This window comes from Macadamia integrifolia, unplaced genomic scaffold, assembly GCF_013358625.1.
Source record: "Macadamia integrifolia cultivar HAES 741 unplaced genomic scaffold, SCU_Mint_v3 scaffold381, whole genome shotgun sequence".
NCBI lineage: Eukaryota > Viridiplantae > Streptophyta > Magnoliopsida > Proteales > Proteaceae > Macadamia > Macadamia integrifolia.
Window position 1 is genome coordinate 351,521 of NW_024869847.1, and position 22,871 is coordinate 374,391.

At 42.7% G+C, this 22,871-nt stretch overlaps 1 protein-coding gene across 2 annotated transcripts in view; it reads left to right on the forward strand.

Annotated features, from left to right (window-relative positions):
* LOC122068401 (protein ZINC INDUCED FACILITATOR-LIKE 1-like) overlaps window positions 1-22,212 on the forward strand; it is a 65,251-nt gene extending 43,039 nt beyond the window's left edge. Inside the window, exons 14-17 of one of the 2 annotated variants that reach the window (XM_042632261.1) lie at window positions 5,922-5,966; window positions 6,098-6,186; window positions 7,040-7,083; window positions 21,607-21,739. In XM_042632261.1, coding sequence (XP_042488195.1) covers window positions 5,922-5,966; window positions 6,098-6,186; window positions 7,040-7,083; window positions 21,607-21,614 — 186 coding nt within the window. In that variant the 3' untranslated portion in view covers window positions 21,615-21,739. Of the gene's footprint in view, window positions 1-5,921; window positions 5,967-6,097; window positions 6,187-7,039; window positions 7,084-21,606 lie in introns of both variants that reach the window. The other variant, XM_042632260.1, reaches the window with a different exon arrangement.
* The last annotated feature ends 659 nt before the right edge of the window (window positions 22,213-22,871 follow it).

Consider the following 22,871-nt stretch of genomic DNA (forward strand, 5'->3'; position numbering starts at 1 on the left):
TTGCCTGCATCTGCGTTGAAATATCTGCAAACAGGCCTCCTTCATCCTCGGTGGCTATTTTTGAAGATGGTGAACACCAGTTTGATCAGGAAATAAGATATGAATGGATGCCTCCCCGTTGCGCCACATGCAAAATGTTCGGCCACCAAACCTCTCATTGCACTGCTAAGTCCACTATCTCATTAGGGATTGAGAAGACTCTCCCCTCGGCTGCCACCGAAAGAAGTCGATCTCCATCCCCTGCTACTGATGTTCACCTCCGTCGAGCGAGTCGCCTTCTCCGGAGAAGAAACCGAAAGCGTAATCGCATGAATCTTCCATTTGAGATTGCGAGTGCGGATCCCAAGCCTGTTGCTGAGAATACCGAGGCAAGTCACATCATCCAAGATCCGTTGTGTAGCATCCTTATCACCGCGGGATAAAATAGGTTCTCGCCTCTCTCTTGCACCGCCTCTGAGACTGGTTCTAACGACTCCGATGATGACCATTTTGGCTCTGTTGGCGACATAGCCCTTGAGACTTCCTCTTTGAGAGCCCCCTCCTCTGCCTTTTCACCTGTCCCTGACCCTCCTTCTATTTTGTCGCTAAGTCTACCTCCTCTACCGAAAAACCGCCCTGCACCTCTTCTACCTTCTATCTTGTCGCACTCCAAACCTCAGTCAAACACCTTTCTACCTCTCCCTTTTGGAGGCCCTACCCTAACCACCATATCAAATGCCTTATCCTCCTCAAAAGCCCAGGTCCATCACCTCCACTCCCCACCTCTTTTAAAACATAGAACTCAAGCCTAAATTCACAATCCTCTCCACCTAGGCTCAACCTCTCTTTCTTCTTCCAACGTCTTAGCCCACCACACAAACTAACCCCTTAACCACCCACAAATCAACCAACTGGACCAACGAACCTTGACCAACCTACTGACCCTAACCCAAACCCGAATCTTAACCATTACCCGACAAACCACCCTTCTTCGCCCCTGTTCGACGCTACTCTCCCCTGGGCCTCCGTCGTTTCTGCTCATTCCATTGATCTCTTTGCTGCTATCTCCAGCAGCTTTGGTGATGGTTTTGCTCTGTCATCTGCTACGTTTGCAACCGCCTTCCAAGGCGTCAACACCAACTCGTCTTCCCCCTTCTTTGTTGCTATCGCTCCGTCAGCTGCCACGTTTGTAACCGCTTTGGAAGGTGTCAACACCAATTCTTCAATCGGATTGGAAGGCGTCATCTCCAACCTACCTCCCCTCTCTGGCACTAGTCTCTCGGGTGCTTATCCTTTGGCCCTGGAGACCCAGCCCACTATTTTCCCCAGTCAACATCTGATTCTCAGGGTGCCACTACCTCCTCATTCCTCCACGAATTCGTCGCTTGCCTTTTAAGGCGTCACCAACCTCACGGTGTCATTTCCTCATCAAGAGCTGCCTTCAACCTGCTATCATGCTCCAGTCACGGAAATGAATGACATCGCTTCGCCTACGATGGGTGCTTGGTTGACTACTGCTGGCCCGATTATGAGCTCCCCCACTGTTATAGTAACTCTACAGTCTTGTGGGCATATTGTATCTATCCCCACCCCAACCCCCCCACCCGAATACTATTGTTTATGATTTCCCCACCCCTGCATGTTCTGATCCTATCTCTGGTGCCCCTTCTCTTATTGTCTCCCCCTCCCATCCCCCCTCTAGTCCAACTAGCTCTCTTCCTATGGCCTCTTCTTCCACGATTAGGAAATCCAAGCCCATTCGAACCTACACTCTAGCCAAACCCTCCCCTCTCAAAGCATACCATCATAAGCTTGGGTCTTTGGCCAAGCATTTGACCAAATCCTCCTCCAAGTCGAGGTCCAGCTCTGCGGAGCTATCATCTTTACCTCCCCCCACTCCAAATGACTCCCTGGATCATTTGGAATGTCAGGGGGCTAAACTCCTTTGCCAAGCAGGCCATTATCCGATCCCGTCTTAAATCCTCCAAAGCCCCCCTTTGTTGTCTTTTGGAAACCAGAGTCCAAGAGGCCAACGCCCCTTGCATTGTGGCAACGATCGCCCCTTCCTGGTCCTCCCTTTTCAATTACATCCACTCTACGTTGGGGTGCATTTGGATCCTTTGGAATCCAAACCTCATCCATATCTCCCCCATCTCCTCCTCTATCCAATCTATTTACTTCTCCTTCTCCTTGGCTCCTGGCTCCTCTCTCTCTTTCTTTTCCGCCATCTATGCTCATAATTACTCCTTTGACCGGCTTTCCCTCTGGGCTGATATCCGTGCTTTCTCCCTGATTGGCAGCATTGAACCTTGGGGCTTGGAGGGGACTTTAATGTGGTCCGAACCAGCAATGAGAAAATGGGAAGTTCCCCCATCGATTTGCCCTCTATTGACTCCTTTAATGATTGTATTGATGACATCAACATGAATGACCTTCGGTGGTCTTTCACTTGGCATCATCATCACTCGGGCTCAAATCGGGTTGCTTGCAAGTTGGATCGTGTCTTGGTCAATGAGTCTTGGCTCAACTCTTTCCCCTCTTCCTATGCCTCATTTGACCTTCTTGGCATCTCTGACCATTCCCCAATATCCTTTTTTGTCCATCCCGCCATCTCCTTCGGCCCTAAGCCCTTTAAGTTCTTTGACATGTGGTCCCAGCATGAGGGTTTTCTCCCCATTGTTAGGGAATCTTGGGCATGCCAAACCTCTAACCCCCCCTTCCCCTCTCATTGCCTTTGCAAACAAGCTCAAGAATGTCAAAATTGCCTTGAAAGCCTGGAACCTTTCCACATTTGGGAACATTTCCGTGAGGGTCAAAGCTTGTCAAGATAAGCTTTGCACTCTCCAAGCTCAGCTTCAGCTCGATCTCTCCAATACCAACCTTACGGAGGAGGAGAAATCCACCTCTTCTGAGCTTTCTTCTCTTCTCACCCAAGAGGAAAGCTTTCTACGCCAGAAATCCATAATCAAATGGCTTAAGCTTAGGGACTCTAACTCAGATTTTTTCCATAGATCCCTCAGAGCGTGGAACAACTCCAATTCCATTCCAAGCCTCACCTCTTCTTTTGGAGCCGTCCTAACCAGCCCCCCTGAGATCAAATCTGAGGTTGTCTTATATTTCGAGAGAATGCTCCTTCCCCCCTCTTCCCCTTCTCCTCCTCTCCCCCCTAACCTCCTGAATAAATTCATTCCTGCAAATCTCACCCCTTCCCTCGTCGCCATCCCTTCTGATGAGGAGATCTTGGCTACCGTCCTCTCCCACAAAGCCAACAAAGCCCTTGGTCTTGATGGCTTCAGTATGGGATTCTTTTCCTCTTGCTGGCACGTTATTCGGAATGACCTAATCTTTGCCATCAGAAGCTTCTTCCTCAATCCTTCCCAAATCTCTAGCATAAACCACACATTTCTCTGTCTCATCCCAAAACAAGAGGGTGCCAACTTTATGGGAGATTTCAGACCCATCTCTCTTTGTAACCTCCTTTATAAATTCATAGCCAAAATTCTGGCTAACCGGATCTAGGCCGTGATTGACTCCCTTGTCATCCCTAATCAATCAGCCTTCATTGCTGGGCGTAGCATTACGAACAATATTATCCTTTGCCATGAGATTGTTCGTGGCTTTGACCGTAAATCCCATTCCCCCACTGCTTTCCTCAAGATTGACATCTATAAAGCCTTCAATTCCATTTGTTGGGACTACATCTTCAATAGTCTCCCTCTTTTGTCCATTGGATCCACTGTTGCATATCCTCCCCTCGTTTTTCTGTCCTAATCAATGGCAGCCCTACTGGATACTTTCCTTCGGCTGTTGGAATTAGGCAAGGATGCCCCCTCTCCCCCTTCCTCTTCTCTCTCTCCCTTGAATTCCTCTCCCGCTCCATCCAATCTTCCACTGACCTCCATCTCATTATCCCTATTCCCAAATGCAAAGGCCTTTTGCTATCCCACCTTGCCTTCGCTGATGATCTAATGATCTTTTCCAAGGCTGACTCTCGATCCATCTCCTCCATCATATCCTCCCTTAGGCTCTTCGAATCTCTCTCTGGGCTCCGCATCAAGCTCCTCAAGTCCAACATCTTCCTGTCTGGAGTTTCTGACTCCCTTAGCGACCACCTCTTGGCCATTTCGGGCTTCTCTCTGGGATCCCTCCCAGTCAAATATCTAGGTTTCCCCCTCATCTCCTCTCGTCTCACTGCTCACCACTGCTCCCCCATCCTTGCCTCTATCAGGAAGAAACTGCAGCTTTGGAAAGGTAAACTCCTTTCCTACGCTGGCCAGGCCGACTGGTCCTTATCAAATTTGTCCTTCAATCCCTCTATCTCTTCTAGTCTGGAGTCTTCTCCATTCCAGCCTCTACCACCAAAGCCATCAACTCCATTCGGTGCGCCTTCCTCTGAAAAGGAGCTGAGACCTCTAAATTCCTCCATCCCATCTCCTGGTCCAAAGTTTGCTCCCCCAAATCTGAAGGGGGTATTAAGGACACCAACTCTATTGGCATCCTAAAGCAGATATGGAGAATCGCCACAAAACATCGTAGTATTTGGGTATCTTGGATCTACTCCCACCTTCTCAAGAAAGATTCCCTTTGGTCGGCGTCCCTCCCTTTGGATGCCTCCCCGATCTGGAAATCTATCCTTAATTCCAGGTCCCATGCCCTCGAGGGACTCTCCTATGAGATTGGTAATGGCTCATCCACCTCCCTTTGGTTTGATCCCTGGCACCCCGCTGGGATTCTCACCAATCTCATCTCCCTAAGACTCATTTACTCTTCTGGCCTCAACAGAACTGCCCTAGTCTCATCCATCCTCCCCTCCTCTGGCTGGTCCCCTCCCCACTCCCCTCCTCCTCTGAATGATCTGTGGTCGACCCTTCCTCCTATTCCTCCTAGACATCGAGGAAGAGAGGACAAAATTCTCTGGAAGCCCTCTCTAACAGGCTCCTTCACTTCAGCCTCTGCCTGGGAATTTATTCGTTCCAAATCTCCTACTGTCCCTTGGCATAAGCTAATATGGTTTAAAGGCCACATCCCTCGCCACAGCTTCACAGCCTGGCGTGCCCTCACCGATTGCCTTCCCACCCAATATTTTCTCATCCACAGACACATTCAGGTCTCTCCTTCCTGCTGTCTCTGCTGGAATAATTCTGAAGATGTTAACCACCTCTTCTTTTCTTGCCCCTTCTCCAACACAATCTGGAAAAAAGGCCCACAACTCCATTTGGCCCAACCCGAGACCCACTTTGCCCTTCTCCAGGGAATGGATATGGGTTGATATGACTTTTGGTAGCACTACATTGTGTGACACTATAAGGAAGCTTACATTTGCAGCAACTATGAACCACATTTGGATAGAGTGAAACCTCAGAAGGTGGACTTCCAACTCTCGTTCCTTTGAAAGGATTTGGAAAGCCATCTACTTTGAGGTAAGTTCCAAACTTGGTACCCTCAGGCCCTGACCTATCAGAGACACCCCAAGGAACAGGCATATTGTTGCCTTATGGAGACTTCCTCCCTCCACCATATCCCCTCCTTCTCCCCCCCCCCCCAATTGATTGTATCCCATTAGTTGGGTCTTCGGGCCCTTGATGTATGGTTGCTCCATCTTCGGTTTTGCCCCCCCCCTTTTTTTTTCCCCTTTTATTTTCTTTCCCTTGTACACTCTTTCTCTTGGTAATGAATTATTTTATTCACCCAAAAAAAAAAAAAAACAATATCCAATACCCTACTTTAAACCTTGATTATACATAGACCTACAAGAAAGTACTCACAACCACTCACATTATGATAGTTTGGTGCTCTTTTTTTCCTGGTAAAGGTTTTGTGCTTCTTTCATGCTTAAAAGTAGTTATAGTTTAATTATTCATATGGTTACAGTTTCATAAAATATTTGCTGTTTCTTTTCTTCTCATGTTTCCCTTACAAATGTTCTGTCTAAATTTGAATAGATTACCATTGTCACGGGAACATTCATTCTACAGAATAATGCAGTGGTAATACTTCAATCTTGTTTGGCTTTTATCTCTGTTCTCTTTCTTTTCTTTTTCATTCTGGTAAAATGGAAGTTTGAGCACTTGAACATATTTTACTTTTATGCTTATTTGAATTTATACTTTAAAAACAGGATCAACACCAAAGAGGTGCTGCAAATGGCATCTCTATGACGGCTATGTCTTTTTTCAAAGCAGTTGGTCCTGCTGGAGGAGGCACTCTGTAAGTATCCTCTTGAAAATCATAATAGCTCTCTCTTTAGGTTCTGTCCTTGTTAAGCTGTTATGTATCGTGTTCAACCCTCTCCAAACAATACATGCCGATAAAAAAAAGGAAGAAAAAAAAATTCAATCGACCCATCTCAGTCAACACAACCCATGACAAATCTAAATGGATTGATGCTGTTGAGACACAACCTGTAAACAAACAGAGAACTGTTTGGAACGAATGTGCAAGCACAACTACGAGGGAGAATCCAAGCAAACAATCACAATGCAAGGAATTCCTACACTTCCTACCCATGTTTTAGGAATATTAATTATTATAGTGAAAATCCATTGGACCACTGGCCCAACATGTATGAAACCATCCCCAAGGCTGATTTCCACTAAAATAAGCCCACAGCTGTGATTTATTTGCCTCATTTGAGTGATAGCAAAGACCATGGAAGAATAAAAATCCTAGCCTTCTCTTCTCTCCTCTCCTTCTTTAAAAGGAATCAAAATAATAAGAGAGAATAATGGGAAAAGATAAGTGCATGCACTAATCCATAGCATTCCGAATGATCTTAATAAAACTCCAAATTCCATCCCTTTTCAGTTTCCATAAGTTATGGATGAACTTCCATTATATTTTTCCATAAAAGCCTGGATTAAAACAATTTGTTTACAATTCATTACAGTGATGAAAATCAACAGTAAGATTTCATTGTATTGTGTGGCTGTGTTTGTGTTACCACAAAAATCTTTACAAAACAATTGTCTTTGACGTCAAATTTTATAATACAATTTAAATGGTGGAATCTACCTTTTTGCTAAATTTCATTATTTAATTATTGACAAATTCTGTATTTCAGGTTGTCTTGGGCACAAAAACGACAGGATGCTTCCTTCCTCCCAGGTATGTGATAGCTTATTAAGTATTACTACAAAGATGGCATTCTTGTTTTGTCAGTTTTATTTTTCTTTCCAATGGACATACAAAGTATCTTTGTTGGGGTGCTCTAAGATGAACCCCACATTGGAATTCCTTTTCTCCAGCTTCCCAGCAACAAATCGTTCTACTGATCTTTTGGGTTTGTTCTGCGAGTTGAAGAACAGACTCCACAATTGAATGAGATAAATTAGATGGTTTTTGTAATTTTGTTGGTTAATAACAATATTTTTTAATAAGATATATAGGGCAGATATGTCCAAATCTGGGTCCCAGAATCTTGTGTGATTTATACTGATCATAACTGGGAAAAACAGATTTTTTTTTTTTTTTTTTTTTAAAGATAAGTGACAAGGAATAAGAAATCATTAGAGTATAAGTGGAAAAAAGAGACAATGCAAGAGGGGATGAGACAAAGGAGACCCAACAGGAGGATTGACTAGGGAGAAAAAGCTATATCACCCCAGCTAACCCAAAAAAATTATGACACCAAACAAGAACCCGCCACAACACAAACATCAAACCCACCTACAAACACCAACTCTTAAACCTGCCCCAAGAAAAAAGACGAGAGGGAATTTTTTATTTTTTTCGGTGGGGGGGGGGGGAGTAGGGGTTGTGGAGAGAGAGAGATAGAACTTTAGGCTGTAGCCAAATCTTATTCCCATTCCAGATTAGGATTTTCTGTCCCTTTCGGTACAATTTCTTACACCCTCATATCTTCTTTATCTTTCCTGGTGGTCCAAATGTCTACTCTATGGTCTGCACCTCACCAAATGGGTTTCTAAGCAACAAACACTCCTTCATGTTCAAATCTACCCTATCAAACTCAAAAACCAACCTGTTATTTTAGGTATTACTTTCCTTAAAAGGGGGGGGGGAGTTTAGATTGAATTTGACACGAGTGAAACCATTCAATGGTCTTTTTGACCCCATTTTAGCCTGATATTAGGCCCCACTTTCCCTTCCTTGCACCAAGAAATTTCTCTATCTTGGGCCCAAGACTGGGGCAGCATAAGGCCAAAAACTGGCATGCAATCTCCAGAATCAAACAGCGCATCTACACCTATCTCTAGTTCCACATGGTTTCCAGTTGCACCACCTGCTGTAATAGTTGCTATTACCAAGCATCTAGATTTCATTTTGATTGGATTTTTATTTCCTTGCATTTTCTCCCTTTTTTGGGCGATAGATATTAGATAAATTTTCTCTAATCAGAAGAAACATAGTACAATCTGTATACTAAAATAACAAAAGGCCAAATATGACAACCTGTAGAGGCACTAAATAGTAGGATAGAGAACTGAGAATAAAGATTGCCTCGAGACACCAACCCTAATAATTCATCAGCCAAGAAGTGGCCGAACGCGTTCTACATGAAAACATGTAGTTAGCACAAACACAAATAGGCTTACTGATATCGAGGAAGAAGCAGATTATTTGTGGATGAAAGGGACACTTTGATCCAGAAATAGTAACTAACGCATTTGAGAGCCTGTTCTCTTCTTCTCCGCTCTCTGCCTGCTGTAATACTTTGTTAGGCCAGTTCTACCCAAGTTGATAATTGATGGGTAAGAAGTCCAGTTGATATGGGCTACTAGAAAGCCCACCGTATGCTTTATTTTACCTATAATTTTTATTATTTTTCCTTCCTTCAGATATATTTTAATAATTTGACTATTATGCCCTTATTAACTGATGATTTAAAAGGGAACTGCAGTATTTTGATTAGGGATTGGGGCTGGAGAGCATGAAATTATGCCAGTGTAACAGTAATGGAGTATTCTATGTGTCACAACCCACCTTTTCTAAGGCGCCGGAATATGACTAGGATGCTTACCGCCATCTTCACCGATCTTCCAAGATCTCAAATGTAATATCTTGACATCACAATCACGCACAAGGATTACTAAACAAAGTGTGGATGAAATAGATAAAATATACAAGATAAATTGTATTCTGGTGATTCTAACATGGTAACATGTATACAACAAAACTTATTCGGTATCAAGTAAGTCACGACATATGCAATAACCCCAAGACAGTAAATACATCCAAAAAGACATCAAAATAGCAATGGACAATGCTATCCTCCTCACGGCGCTATAGGCACATCCGTTGCATACACAATCAGCTTCATGTTCCTCAGCCTCTGGTTTCCACAAGTCATCAGCCACAAAAGAGGAAGTCGCTGCTCACTGGCACCAATATATCTGCGTCGCCATTAACAAAGAATACACACGTGGTGTGAGCTTCACTATGCTCAATGAGGGATGGAAAGCATGCAAGCAGGCACATTCAAGTATGAAGCGATGCAGTAGTTCATTTAGTGCATCTGATGCATCAATGCTAGGTCTGAAGGTATCAATGCTACTACAACACATCAGGTAGTATCTCTGGTCTCAAAATCGTCCATCAGTCACCCAATGGTACAAACCCTAGTTGTGATTAGAAGCCTGTCGGTCCGGGAATGCATCCTCGATCACCCAAAAAATCCTTAATAACCCCGTCCTGGAGCCACGGTCCCTGAATCATACATTGGTCACCCGGACTCAGTCTGTCTCCGGCAATAATCACATCGTACCGTGGAAGTGGTCTTCCGGAAATTCTCATAAGATCTACCACTATGGATTATTCAACACCTGACCCCCTGTTGGCAAGGGGTTGTAGCATAAATTGAATGATTCATAACCGCACATTATCTGCATGTCCTTGCATAGCCATGGAGGTATATATACAGTTAAGTATGGGAATACGAAACCGGAATCATTCCTCGGCCACACCGTGCCCATATTCAGGCCCTGCTTTAATGCACCTACAATCTAGCTAATGTAACATCATGGCAACCATGGTACTAGAATCCTCCCTTGGCCACACTGGGTCCCATGTCCACACACACATGTCAATTAGATAAGAATATGCATAGATAAAAAATACGACAATTTATATAGATAGCTCATATATAATTGGAAAATTAACATATGCTCATGCTACATAGATATCTTATAAACACTTTGTAAAATAAACCAGACTAGCCACTCACCTGGTCTGTAGACTCGGTGATTCAACTTTGGAACTAATACCCAAATACCGATTGACCTCACCTCGTAGCTTGTCTCTGACCTTGCCAATAGGAGTATTTTAAGTATTAATAGAGGTGTCAAAATCCCCATAAAGATCCTTAACAATCCCCCTAAAAGATTCCCAATAGGAACCAGTTCAACAAGTACCACCGATGGATGGCACTGGTGGATGGTGTCCGACTGTTTGGTCCCACTGGTGGATGGAACAACTGCTACAAAAAACTGAAATTTTCCACCGATAGGTCTCACCTGTGGATGTTTGATCCACTAGTGGTGATTGACTGGTCGAGCTCCAAGAACGAGTTCTCAACTCAGTTTCAACCCCAAACAGGAATTGGCCAAATTGGGTCCATAGGATTTGTAAAGAACTACTCTACCTTCAATCCTAATCATTCTATTAGCAATTCTACTGGTCATTCCAGAGATTCAACCGCATTCCTGATTGAAACCTAATACGTAGGTTTCTTTCCATGAACATGGAAATCCACCTTGGGAAATGGGAACATGCAGTGGGGACTTTACACTCATGAGAAGTTTACCCATAAGAAATCCATAACCCAATAACTGGGTTTCAGCTGAAACCCCACCCAAACCCTAGCCTAGGTCTATGCCTAACTTAAAATTGAGAGACAGAACAGGAGGAAAATCTCCTACCTTAGCTGAGCATATGAACAATAGGAGGTAGCCAATTCAAATCCCCAACTTCAATTCTCTCCTTCTCCTGCCTCTCATTCCTTTCTTATCTTGATAAATAATGAATGAACCAAAGTCCCATTTCATGCTTCCCAAAAATGGAGTTAGGATCACTAGGATCTATTTGCCTAAAAAACCCATTCCTTCCCAAAACAACTTAATCCCTTATTTGACTCATGTGCATGGTTTAAAGTATCTCCGATACGATATGATACCCCTTTGATAAGTATCTTAAATTTAACAGGCCGATACGATGACCGATGACCGATACCGATACTTTAATCCTTGATCTTTAATATATCTTAGCATATCTCTAATACGATACGATTCTCTTCGATACGTATCTTAAATTTAGCCAACCGATACGGCGACCGATACCGATACTTTAATCCTTGCTCATGGGGCTTCATATCCATGATGTCAGCAAATGTTAGTTAGCTCCCAAAAGTGGTGAGCCAAGTGTGGGAGATCATGTGAGATGTACGAGTGCGAAGCATCAGGCCCCGTAGTCTCTTAATTCATTTTGGACATTATAGTACCACCGATTGGTCTCACCTACTGATCAATGATCCACCAATGGAATCGACTGGTAGGCCTTATTATACCATTTTTTTATTGGCTTTCCTCGCTGCTTCTCCCTAGATGGGGAGGGGCCACACGGTATTTGTGCATGACCATATAGTGATGTCCTACATGCATGCAAAGTGTGTGTATGGAGTTACGAGCACTTCCAAGGCTTATATGGTGTGAATCTCCTCCAATTTGATCAGCACTGCCTGCACTGACATGAAGGGTCATTCCTCCCTTCCAAGCAGTAGATCATAGCAAGCCACAGGTCACCGGTAGTTTCAATCTCTAATGCATCACCTATGATCAAAAGTTGAAATTAGACCGGATTCAGGTATGGGTGTAACACTATGTCAACTAAGGACTAGGGTTAGAAAACCTCAATAAACCCAGAATCACAAGAGGGTTGATGCAAGGTTGGTTTACACAAGGTAAACAATCCCAGTTGATTAAGCACTCCAAACCAAACTCATAAAATTATGTTCATATCTCATCAACGGTTATACCTAACCAAACCTGGAAACAGAGCTGAATAGGGAGAGATCTGTGTACTCACAAACCAAGACTCAAGGGAGCCTCTTATGCTGGCCGAGGAGGGGCTGTATTGGCCTAATTAGAACCCCAAAATTGCTGGCCTTGTATGTCCGCAGGTGTTGGAAGATCAACCCTAGACAGAGCTTAGGCTTTTATGTGGTCAAATGGGAGATTACCTGCAACCAATAGTGGGAGCTTCAGCTGGCCTTGATAAAAGGGCCCTGTAATCTGATCTCAGGTTTGGTAGATCTGTAGGTAAGTTCCCAATTAGAAAAATTTAGGAGAAAATTGTTAAGTTGCTATAGGCCTCCAAAGGCCAAATCTTCTCAGTCAAGCGGTCCTTCAAGGCTCCTTGATCACCTCCTAAAATTATTACTGCAACAGGTCTGAGTTCTGGGAGATCTAGCACTCGAACCAGAAAAGGAAACTTGAGGAAAGAGCTGAATCAATCCTTGGTTCTGGCTAGTACTCCAGACTGATTGTGGATGCTCTTCAAGTCTTCAACAAATTTGCAATGAGCTCTCAATCTCTCACAATGAAAGTAAAGAAAAGAACAAAAACGAGAATTCGGTGGAGGGGTCGAGAAAGGGGAGAAGAATAGTGATTGGGTTGGGCATCTCACCCTCTCAGTTCAGCTATCTCAGCAATGATTTAACTAAAATTTAATTAACTTCAAATCTGTCCTCTTCCATTAAATAGCCTTACATTGTTTACAAGAATAAGGAAGCTATTAAAAAGGAAACTAACTAAACCTTCCTAACTCAATGACTTGTTGACCAAACAAACAGTTAAATGGAAACCAATAACTTTTCTCATAAAGGGAAACTAACCTAAGGAAATGAAATAGAAACTAATTTGTCAACAAGACAAAAAGGAAACGAAAAATAATAAATAAATAATTAAATTGGAAACCAAACCTATGCTACTTGCTGAATTCGATGGCTGCGGGATTCCTCTCTTGAAGCTTCTTTCTTCAACATTAAGGGACAGCTGGAGAGTCTTCTAGAAACTCCTTTTGAGAACAAAACTGGAGACAAAACTGGAGAACAATATTTCTGCTCGATGGGCTGTGATTTCCCACCCTAAAGTGCTGAGATCGATGGGGCCATTGGAGGACCAGAACAGTATGCAACCTGGCCTGGTTCGATGGGTTGACCTAGGGCCAGATCTGGGGCTGAGCTGAACCATGATCTGGTCAGCTGAGCCCTCCTCTTGGCAGCTCTATCTACATCAAGGGTAGGAACCAAACCAGCAAGAGAGAAATTCAATAACTTCAGTAGAATGGGCCTGATTAGGTTAATAACACCTTTCTCGACTGATCTATTTGACAAGGAGATCAAACCATCAAAGTTGGACAGAATTCAAAGGCTAGATTTAGAGATATAGAAAGAGTAGACTAGCATTAGGAGACTTGAAAGTTCAGACCAAAAAAAAAAAAAAAAAATTCTATGGCAGGATTTTAGTGGTTCAAAACAAAGAACTACTCATAATTTAATATATAAACAGAAATATAGGGACTAAACAGCAGGATGAAATCGGATTTAGGAAATTAGATTCAGAAAACTGAATTTTGACGAAGATAGTGCCAACAGGAAATCTGAAATTGATGTGGCATTTAGGATTTTGAAAACAAAGACCAAGGTCTAGAAACCAGAGCGGAAAACTGAGGATAAACATGGCAGAAACCTTAATTAACAGTATACCAGAAAGTCAAATTAAATTAAGAAAGATAGAAAATTATAATGCACAAGTTAAAAGAAAAGTTCAGAATTGACCTGTTTTATTTGGAGTAAAGGGAAGATAAATAAGAGAGGATAACAATCGGCTATACACGTGATTTAACTTTTTGAATCCACAGCGGAAAACAACTACTGAATCCACAACAGTCCACAGGAGTAACACTCCTGTAGGCTGTAGCCTTTCTTTCATCCATAAATTCTTGGGTAAGGATGGCTGTTGAAATTGTGTCTATGGGCGTACCGCCGTACCCAGTGCACAAGGCTTCCACCATGGGATCTGGGGAGGGTCATAATGATGTATAAAAAAATCCCCAAAATGGTAGTTCAACTTCACACATTGTTTTGCTAGTGTGCAACATAGATATTGTATCCTTTCAAATGTATGTCATTGTACACAATTGAATATTAACATCAGTTGAAATTTGAAATATGAGAATGATTTGGCTTATCTAATATCACATAGGCCCTCTTTATTTATAATAAGAGAATAGGGTTACAGCTGGCATAAGATGATAAGGATGAGTCACAAGTGAATCACGGTCCTGGATACATTGTACCTAGACACTTTAACGCTCCCCCTCAAGTTGGTGCATATATATCAGGCAAGCCCAACTTGCAGAGTTGAGGATGAAAAACCTTACGATATAAGCCTGAACAAATCAGCTAACTGATTGTTTGAGCTGGCAAACAGAATACAAACGGGACTTTTTCCAGCTTCTCCTTGTTGAAATGCCGGTCAATCTCAATTTTCTTTATCCGGTCATGCTGAACCGGGTTATGGGTGATACTGATAGCAGCCTTATTAACACAGTAGAGCCCATATAGGACTAGCAGTAGCTATCCCAAAATCACTGAGTAGAACCTTGGCCAGACAAGCTCGCAAAATCCTTGATCATAGCGCGGTATTCAGCCTCAGCACTGGACCATGAGAGCACATATTGTTTCTTACTTCTCCAGGTGGTAAGGTTTACCACCGAGGAAAGTGCAATAACCAGAAGTAGAGCAATGATCATCAACCGAACCTGCCCAATCAGTATAGGCCTTGAGCCTGGTATTGTTGTTTGAAAACAGGAGTCCCTTTCTAGGAGCAGATTTTAAGTATCTTAGGATACAATACACTGCTTCGAGGTGAGCAGACAGCGGAGCTTGGAGGAATCGACTCAATCCCTACGGCATATGCAATGTCAGGACTGTTGTGAGAAAGATAAATCAGCTTGCCAACAAGTCGTTGGTAACTTCTATGACCAACTAGATCTCCACCATCACTGATAAGATGATAGTTAGCCTCAATAGGAGAGTCTACAGATTTACACCCAAGCATGCTGGTCTCACTAAGAAGTCCAAGACATTTCCTTTGTGAAATAAAGATGCCCTTGTTAGATTGAGCAACTTCATTACCTAGGAAGTATTTGAGAGGCCCCATTAATCTTGAATTCTGTTGCAAGTTGAGCTTTGATCTTGGAAATTTCAGCATCATCATTTCCTATGATCATGATATCATCCACATAAACTAAGGGCAGTAATTTTACCATCATCACGTCTGACAAAACAATGTGTGATTGGCCTGACTTTTCTTGCAACCAAACTGCAGCATAGCTTTGAGGAACCAACCAAAGTAGGCTCACGGAGACTGTTATAGACCATAGAGTGATTTTCATAACTGCCATACTTTCCTGATAGTAGATGATGACTCAAAACCAGTGGGATGTCCGTATAGACTTCTTCCAAATCATAATTTAAGAAAGCATTTTTCATGTCTAACTGTTGGAGATTCCATCCCAGGTTGGCAGCGCAGGATAGTAGAACACGAAGAAAGTTCATTTTAGCCACAAGAGCAAAGGTCTCTTGGTAATCTATGTCATAAGTCTAAATGAAGCCCTTGGCAATTAATCTGGCCTTGTACCTCTCAGTAGTGCCATATTCCCTAGTCTTTATAGTAAAAACCCATTTACATCCCACAAGCTTCTTTCCCTCTAGAATAGGGACAAGCTCCCAACTACCATTTCCCCGAAAGGCCTTCATCTCCTCCACCATAGCATCTTTCCACTTACGATCAGCCATATCATCTTTCCAACCCTGTGGAATAGAAATAGAGGACAAGGTGGAAGCAAAGGACCGGTAGAACGGATACAAGGACTAATAGGAAACAAAGTTAGAAATAAGACACTTAGTATATGTCCTAACTCCTTTCCTAATAGCAATGGGAATATCAGTAGAATTATTATGAGTGGGAGGATCAATATTACCTGATTGAGACATAGGAGGTGGATACAGGGGCATTGATGGTTATGGCGGGTCACTTGGGGGCTGTTTCTTCCTGTGAGAATATGTAAGCAAGCCCCTTTCACTACTTTCCTTGAGAGGTGCCTCCCCTCAAGACTAACAGTGTCAATGACAAATGGGCTTGAAGAAGCTCAGATATAGCATTCTCCCCCTCAAGGGATGACTGATAATAGGGTTCAGACTCATAGAAAGTGACATCCATCGTAATAAAGAACCAATGCAAGGGGGGATGGTAGCATTTGTAGCCCTTCTTGGAAGAGGAATAGCCGAGAAAGATGCAACGGAAGGCGCAAAGATCAATCTTAGACCGTGCAAGGGAAAAGTTGTGCTCATAACAATCCCAACCAAAGACTTAAGGGGGGATATAGGAGGCAAGGGAGAGATCCGGAAGACAGCTAACATGGGTCTTGAAATCCAAAACATTGGAGGGAACCCTATTAAGGAGATAAGCAACATTAAGGATTGCATCCACCTAGTAAAAATTTGGAACATTCATGGTAAACATGAGGGAATGGGTGACATCTAGAAAGTGGCGGTTCTTTTGCTCAGGAGTATCATTTTGTTCTAGAGTGCAAAAGCAGGAGGTCTGAAAAAAAAAGAAGAAAACAAAGAAAAAAAAAAAAAAAACCTTGACTATCAAGGTACTGGCAAAAGCTAGCATCAATATATTCGGTCCCATTATTAGTTTGTTACACGTAGGATCCAAACCTTGGCATCAAAATGGGTCCGGAGAAGCAGTGGGGCCGGGACCTGATGTGGGAGAACATCATTAACTGCGCACATGGTAGCCAAAAAAGATCTCCACTCATCTCGATGCTGGATTCGGGTGGTATAGAGTTCATAAGTCCTGATATTTAGGATGTGAAAATCAGGAGTATAATGAACATAATGGCAGGGTTGCTATTGTTTGGTCAAAGGTTTGGTGGATGAGAGGAGGCCGGTGGAACAGAATGGTAATATAGTGACAATTTTCAATACCTCGGATTTATAACAAAGGAGCAAGACCCAAGTTAAGCGGGTGCAATTTTCAATAAAAGAAATAAACCATTGGTAACCATCACGAGTGACAACACGAGATGGACCCCACACATTAGAATGAATAACAGAAAAAAGGATGCTCCCTCTTATTAAAAGAAGTAGAATAAGATGTTGTAGTATGTTTAGCAAGTTGGCAAGTTTCACAATTAAAAGTGTTCAGGACTATAATGTTTCATAAATTATGGAATTAATAAACATAAAGTATGAGAAGAAGGATGACCAAAGCACCGATGCCATCGGTGCACTTGTTGAAGAACATTATCAGCCGGAAGGGTGTGAGCAAAGAGAGGGGTTGGCACTGAAGTGGGGACCGCTTCTAGATAGTACAGCCCATCCCAGACCCTACCATAACCAATGTTGCACACGTCACTAGATCCTGAAAAAGACAATGGGTAAAATAAAAGGAGACACAACAATTGAATTCAATGGTAAGACTTGTAAATAGAAAGTAGGTTAGCACAAAGATTAGGAACATAAAGAACTGAAGATAAAGAAATAGTAGGGGAGCATTGGACAGATCCTTTACCAGAAATGGAGGACAAGGAGCCATCGGCAACACTAACTTTGTCCTTACGGGAGCTCGGGAGGTAGGAATAGAACAAGTCTAATGAACTAGAAGGAATAGACAGGAAAAATACCTAATTGAGCAAAGATGAAAGGCAGGTGTAGGGGTTAGAATCCCCAGTTGGGACATCAAGTGTTGTAAAGCCTATAGCTAATCCGAGGAGAAAGGTACAGATGAAGACGAGTCTAATGGTTGAGGAGTAGGGCCAAGAACAGAGCTATCAGTAGTCTCAGAGAAGTGAACCTGGGGGTGGGTAGAGCTTTGTTTCCCACTATGACCCCCTCCCTTTTGGATGACCATGCAACTTCCAACACGTCTATCTAGTGTGACGGGGCTTGCCATATTAATTGCATTTAATTGGTTATTTGGTGGGTATGGTAGACTTAGTTATAGGCGCCAACACTAGTAGTGGTGGAAGACCAAAGCAGAGCGAGGAGTCACTTTCGAAATCATAATAGAATGACGGCGGTCCCAATGCTGAACAAGATGTGTCACGACCAAGGATCTGAACACAAATCGGATCATATTCTGGATTGAGACCAGTAAGAAAGTCAGAGATGCTTCATTTCCCATTCCTTTTGGAAAGTGTGGTATTAGTGGCTCCAGTCATATGAACAAGGTGACAAAAATCAAGTTGCTGCGAAAGTGAGTTTAGAGTGGCATAGTAAGTAGATAGAGAAAGATCTTTCTGAGATATCTTATGAACCTGGTGTCACAGTACATAAATCTGTACATAATTGCTAGTCTGGGCATAGATCTGTTGCACACTCTCACCAAGTTCATAGGTAGAATTCATCAAAACAAAGCTAGATTTTTTTTTTTTTGGGTGAATTATGCATTAAAAGAGAGGGAGGGAAAATATATCTCCTAAGGGAGATTACAAGCCCTACAAGGGAAACCAAAGTCCAAAAAAGACAGCAACCAAGGCACAGTGGGCTGGAGGAGTGGAAGACATGTCACATATTACGTGTCTAATACAACTGAAGCCCACGTGGGTTGAACAAGAACCCAGAAGCCCAAAGAAAGACGAGGGGAAAAAGGAAAAAATGAAAGTAGGGTTCCACCAAACCCTAACACCAGATCTCAACATTATAACTTCCAGCCCTTCAAGATGTGAATGGGAGTTCCGACAGTAAAGGCAGGCACTACGGCAGGGTGCGAGCCTTATGGAGGGCCACGGCCAAGAAAGAAGCTGGTCTCACAGAAGAGAAAGCCGTAAAAGGGGGGTGCCGACCTTTCAGAGGGCAATGACAAGGCAGCTATTGGCCAACCATGATGGCAACCTTGCGGGTTGGAGCCATGTAAAGAGCTTGCCAAAACCACAAAGATGACGATTCGATTAGGGAGAAATCGTGAGAAACATTCGATCTTCCAAGGATCCAGAGAGAGCATGGCTAGGTCATCGGCACAAAAGCATGCTCGAATAGTGCAGGCCCAGTGATCATTGTCGGAGGGGGGAGGAGCCAACGAGCCATTCCGGGAGTAGGGGAGAAGAGCAGCTACAGGCCCAACGATTGTCGACGGAGGGGGGGAGAGGAGCCAACGAGCCATTCTGGGAGTAGGTCGGAGCAGTGGATGGACGATGACAAAGGAATACTCGACCAAAGCAGCAATTCAAAGGAGTAGCAGCAAGCTCAGTGATCGCCGAAGGAAGAAGGAGCCTACGATTCAAGGAAGATTAAGAGGATCCCGACAAAACCATCACCGGATCAGGATCGAAACGGGAGAGGAAGGAATGGGGAGGTGGCTAGGGTGGATCGCACCTCTCGAACATATGAGACCGAAGAAGATGAAGAAGAAGAAAGGAGAGCAGAGGATGAGAGGGAGAGGGGGAGGACGAGAGAAGAAGAAGAAGAGAAAGGAGGGGGAGTAGCCCAGCGTGAGGCCAGGCTGCTCCAGGCGGCGACACTCTTAGGGTTCTCCAAATGTTCTGGCAAGCGTTAGGTCAGAGTGTTAGGGTGAGATGAGTTTGGCAATGGAACAAAGCTAGATTTGATAGTAGGCTCCATAGAATTAGGCAGAAAGGACATAACCAATGCATCATGGGCCAACTAGGTGTTGAGTGTAGAACTGTCAGTTGGCCGAAGCATGGCACCAATCAAATATCCCGACAAGTGATGACCCCGTCTGTCAGTAGGCAGGCACACGAACAAGGAAGGTAATTATACCCATTCAACTTCGTTGGACCTGGTTGGAGAGGGGCGATGGATAGAAGTCCCAACACGATGCACCTCTCTACTCCCAGAGCCAACCACGACCGTGCTTTTATCACCCTCAGCCATAGAGTCGGAGAAGAGTTCAACGAAGATGTGTGTGGAGAATCAAGTAGATCAGATGAAGGTCTATTACTGTATATCAGAGTATAGGATCAAGCAACAATCATAGTCAAATAGTCCTAGCAATGGGGCTGCAAGGAGAGGTGGGCAGAGACAAGAGACAACGATGGCAGTGGAGCAACAAAGAAGGCAGACAGCATGGCTGCAAGTGGAGGCATGGGCAGGGAGACACGATTAGGCAACAGTGGCGTGCGAGCAGGGATGCACAATCAGGTGGTGGAGATGGAACATGTCAGTAGGCGTTAGGTGGTCAGACACGGTGCATCGTCCAGTCAACAATGCTTGACCAAGGAGGCCAAAGCCCTAAGAGCATGGAGAGAATCCTACTAGCGGCGGCAAAAAAAGAAAAAACTTATTGATGTTTTTGGCTCTGATGCGAAGTGGAAGTATGAAATATGAGATTGATTTCGCATATCTAATATGACAGAGGCCCAATATTAAGAGATTAAGGTTACTTTTTTTGCTAACGACGGGTATCCATGCCTTTGGCTTGACTAGTCCCGCGGGCCCATGTTGACCCCATAACCGCATGGACTAGGTCATACCGGGGTTGAATGAGAACCATTCAACTTTTACTAAAAGCAGCTTTCAGTGAAGAGCACTAAACACCCCCGTGTGAGTGGCCCGAAGGAGGTAAGAGGTGTCGAACTCAAAACCACACGCTTCCTGAGGCAAAGGTCCCTTGCCAACTCGGCTACCGCCTTGGGGTTAAGAGATTAAGGTTACGGCTAGCATAAGATGATAAGAATGAGTCACAGGTGAGTCATGGCCCTAGATACATTATACCTGGACACTTTAATTACATCCAATTAAGTTATTATTACTATCGCCCTAACAAAGCCTAATGTCTTTAATATATAGATACATTGCCCTATCTCATGTAGTTCCTTTTTTTTTTTTTTTTTTTTTTTTTTTTGGAAATTTGGTTTTAGAAACCTAGGGGTTTCAATATCAAATCTTGCAAAAATCCCACAAACGTTCAGAAAATGGTGTGAATCTCACATAAGCATTCAAATTTTTCTTGAAAAGCACATAAATTGAACCAAGATGATTAGTTTTAGGGACTTACCTCTTTCTTAGAGATTAATTCAATTTTTGCGCTAATCTTGAATCTCCTTCCTATTTTGTCGTGGGTGTTTAGATGGGTTTGGAAGAGGTTTGACTCATTTTCCCAATTTCGATCATTTTGACTCAAAATTTGGCATTTTATATGAAAGAATGTACATTTTGTTAACCAAAGTTGTGACTTCAATAATTTTGTTTCACTTATTTTGGTGACATATCATATTCTTGTATTTTCAATATAATTTCATTTCAAGGTCGTAGGAAACCAAAATATTTTGCAAAATTTGACCATTTCAATAGAAATTTTGAAACTTGGCCTATGAGAAATTTAATAGGATGGCCCAAACCATATGAAACCCATCCCCCATGTCTGGAACTGTAAAATAACCTCCTGCTTTGACTTATAGGCTGGCCCAGGATTCAGAATAACCCCAAGGCCTCGTATGGGGAAATTGGCATTGAAAAGTGCCTGACTAGAGATGCAGTAATTAAACAACTTGATTATGCTTAGATTTAGAATATTCCATACTATTCAATCATAGGTCGTGCAGGTCATTTTGCTAATATCAGTTTCTGAATACTGTTAGCTTGTTGACTAGCAGGTGCTCAGATGGTTTTCTTCATACTAAATGTGGTTGAGGGGATTGGCTTTCTAATGACATTCAAACCATTTCTTGCTCTACCAACCACTAGACTACAATGAAGGCAAGCGTATCTCAGGCTGAGAGGATGATGATGAAACCATCAAGGTAAATCATCCTAGGTGCATAGTCAAAGGCATTCTTCATTTTGCCCCTGCCACAAATGACCAAAAGTCTATGTGGATATTGATATATCACTCATGCCTCTGTTTCAAGACAGAGATTATAGATAGAAATGGTTCGAATAAAATCATGAGAATATGTTGTACACCCCCAATCCATTCAATGTTAGTTGAAATAACTGAATTTTGGGGTTGTCCAGTCAATGGAATTCATAACTGTCATTGTCGGGATGGATTAGAAATCTGCTGTCATTATTATTTGACAGATGGTATGCTTAATTGGCCACAGTTATTATCAAAAAACAAGAGGGACAAAGCCATCTAGTTTTGTCTGCTTACAAGTACAAGTATTCTGTATTTATATGTGATTAGCGACATTTGATGTTATTATCTATTCAAAAACCATTTAATAGTTACACAAATGGCTTTATATGCACCTCCAAATTATTCACTGCTTTGGCTTCAGGAGTATAGTAGAGTTCTATGGTGTTTGTCTTATTTTGGTGTGTATGACGGTTGGATGACACAGGTTGATATGATTTATTAATTACATCTATGCCTTAAAGAATAGAAGCTTAAAAATTCAAACTGGGCTTGCACATTTGTCTAACATTGGCTTACAGGAATTTTGATGTGTATGAAGGCACCGTTGGGACTAGAAACTGTAGAGATTACCTATTTTACTGGGTCCTTCTGAAGTTATGTAACTTAGCCACTTCCTTGACACCAAGGGTAAAAAAGGGTTTGGAATATATTATTGATGGGTTATGTAAGAAACTGTGGATTATGGTTAGTTCTGATGATCTTAGTGCATGTTTTAGACTGAGAGGAAGAGGGAGAAAGCTGTTCGACTCAGGGAAATGAGAAGGTCATATATGCATATTATTTCTTATGAATATTTATGGATACACTGTGTGAAGGATTAGAGCACATTGTATTAGATTAAATTACCAATATTTAGATGATCAAATAAAGAGAAGGCAGTGCTAATATATTAGAGTAATAATTAGAGAATGAAGTTATATTTTGCTCCTTTGAAATGGGGGTACGTGACCATTCCCTAATTTTATTTTATTTTTTTTTTTTTTT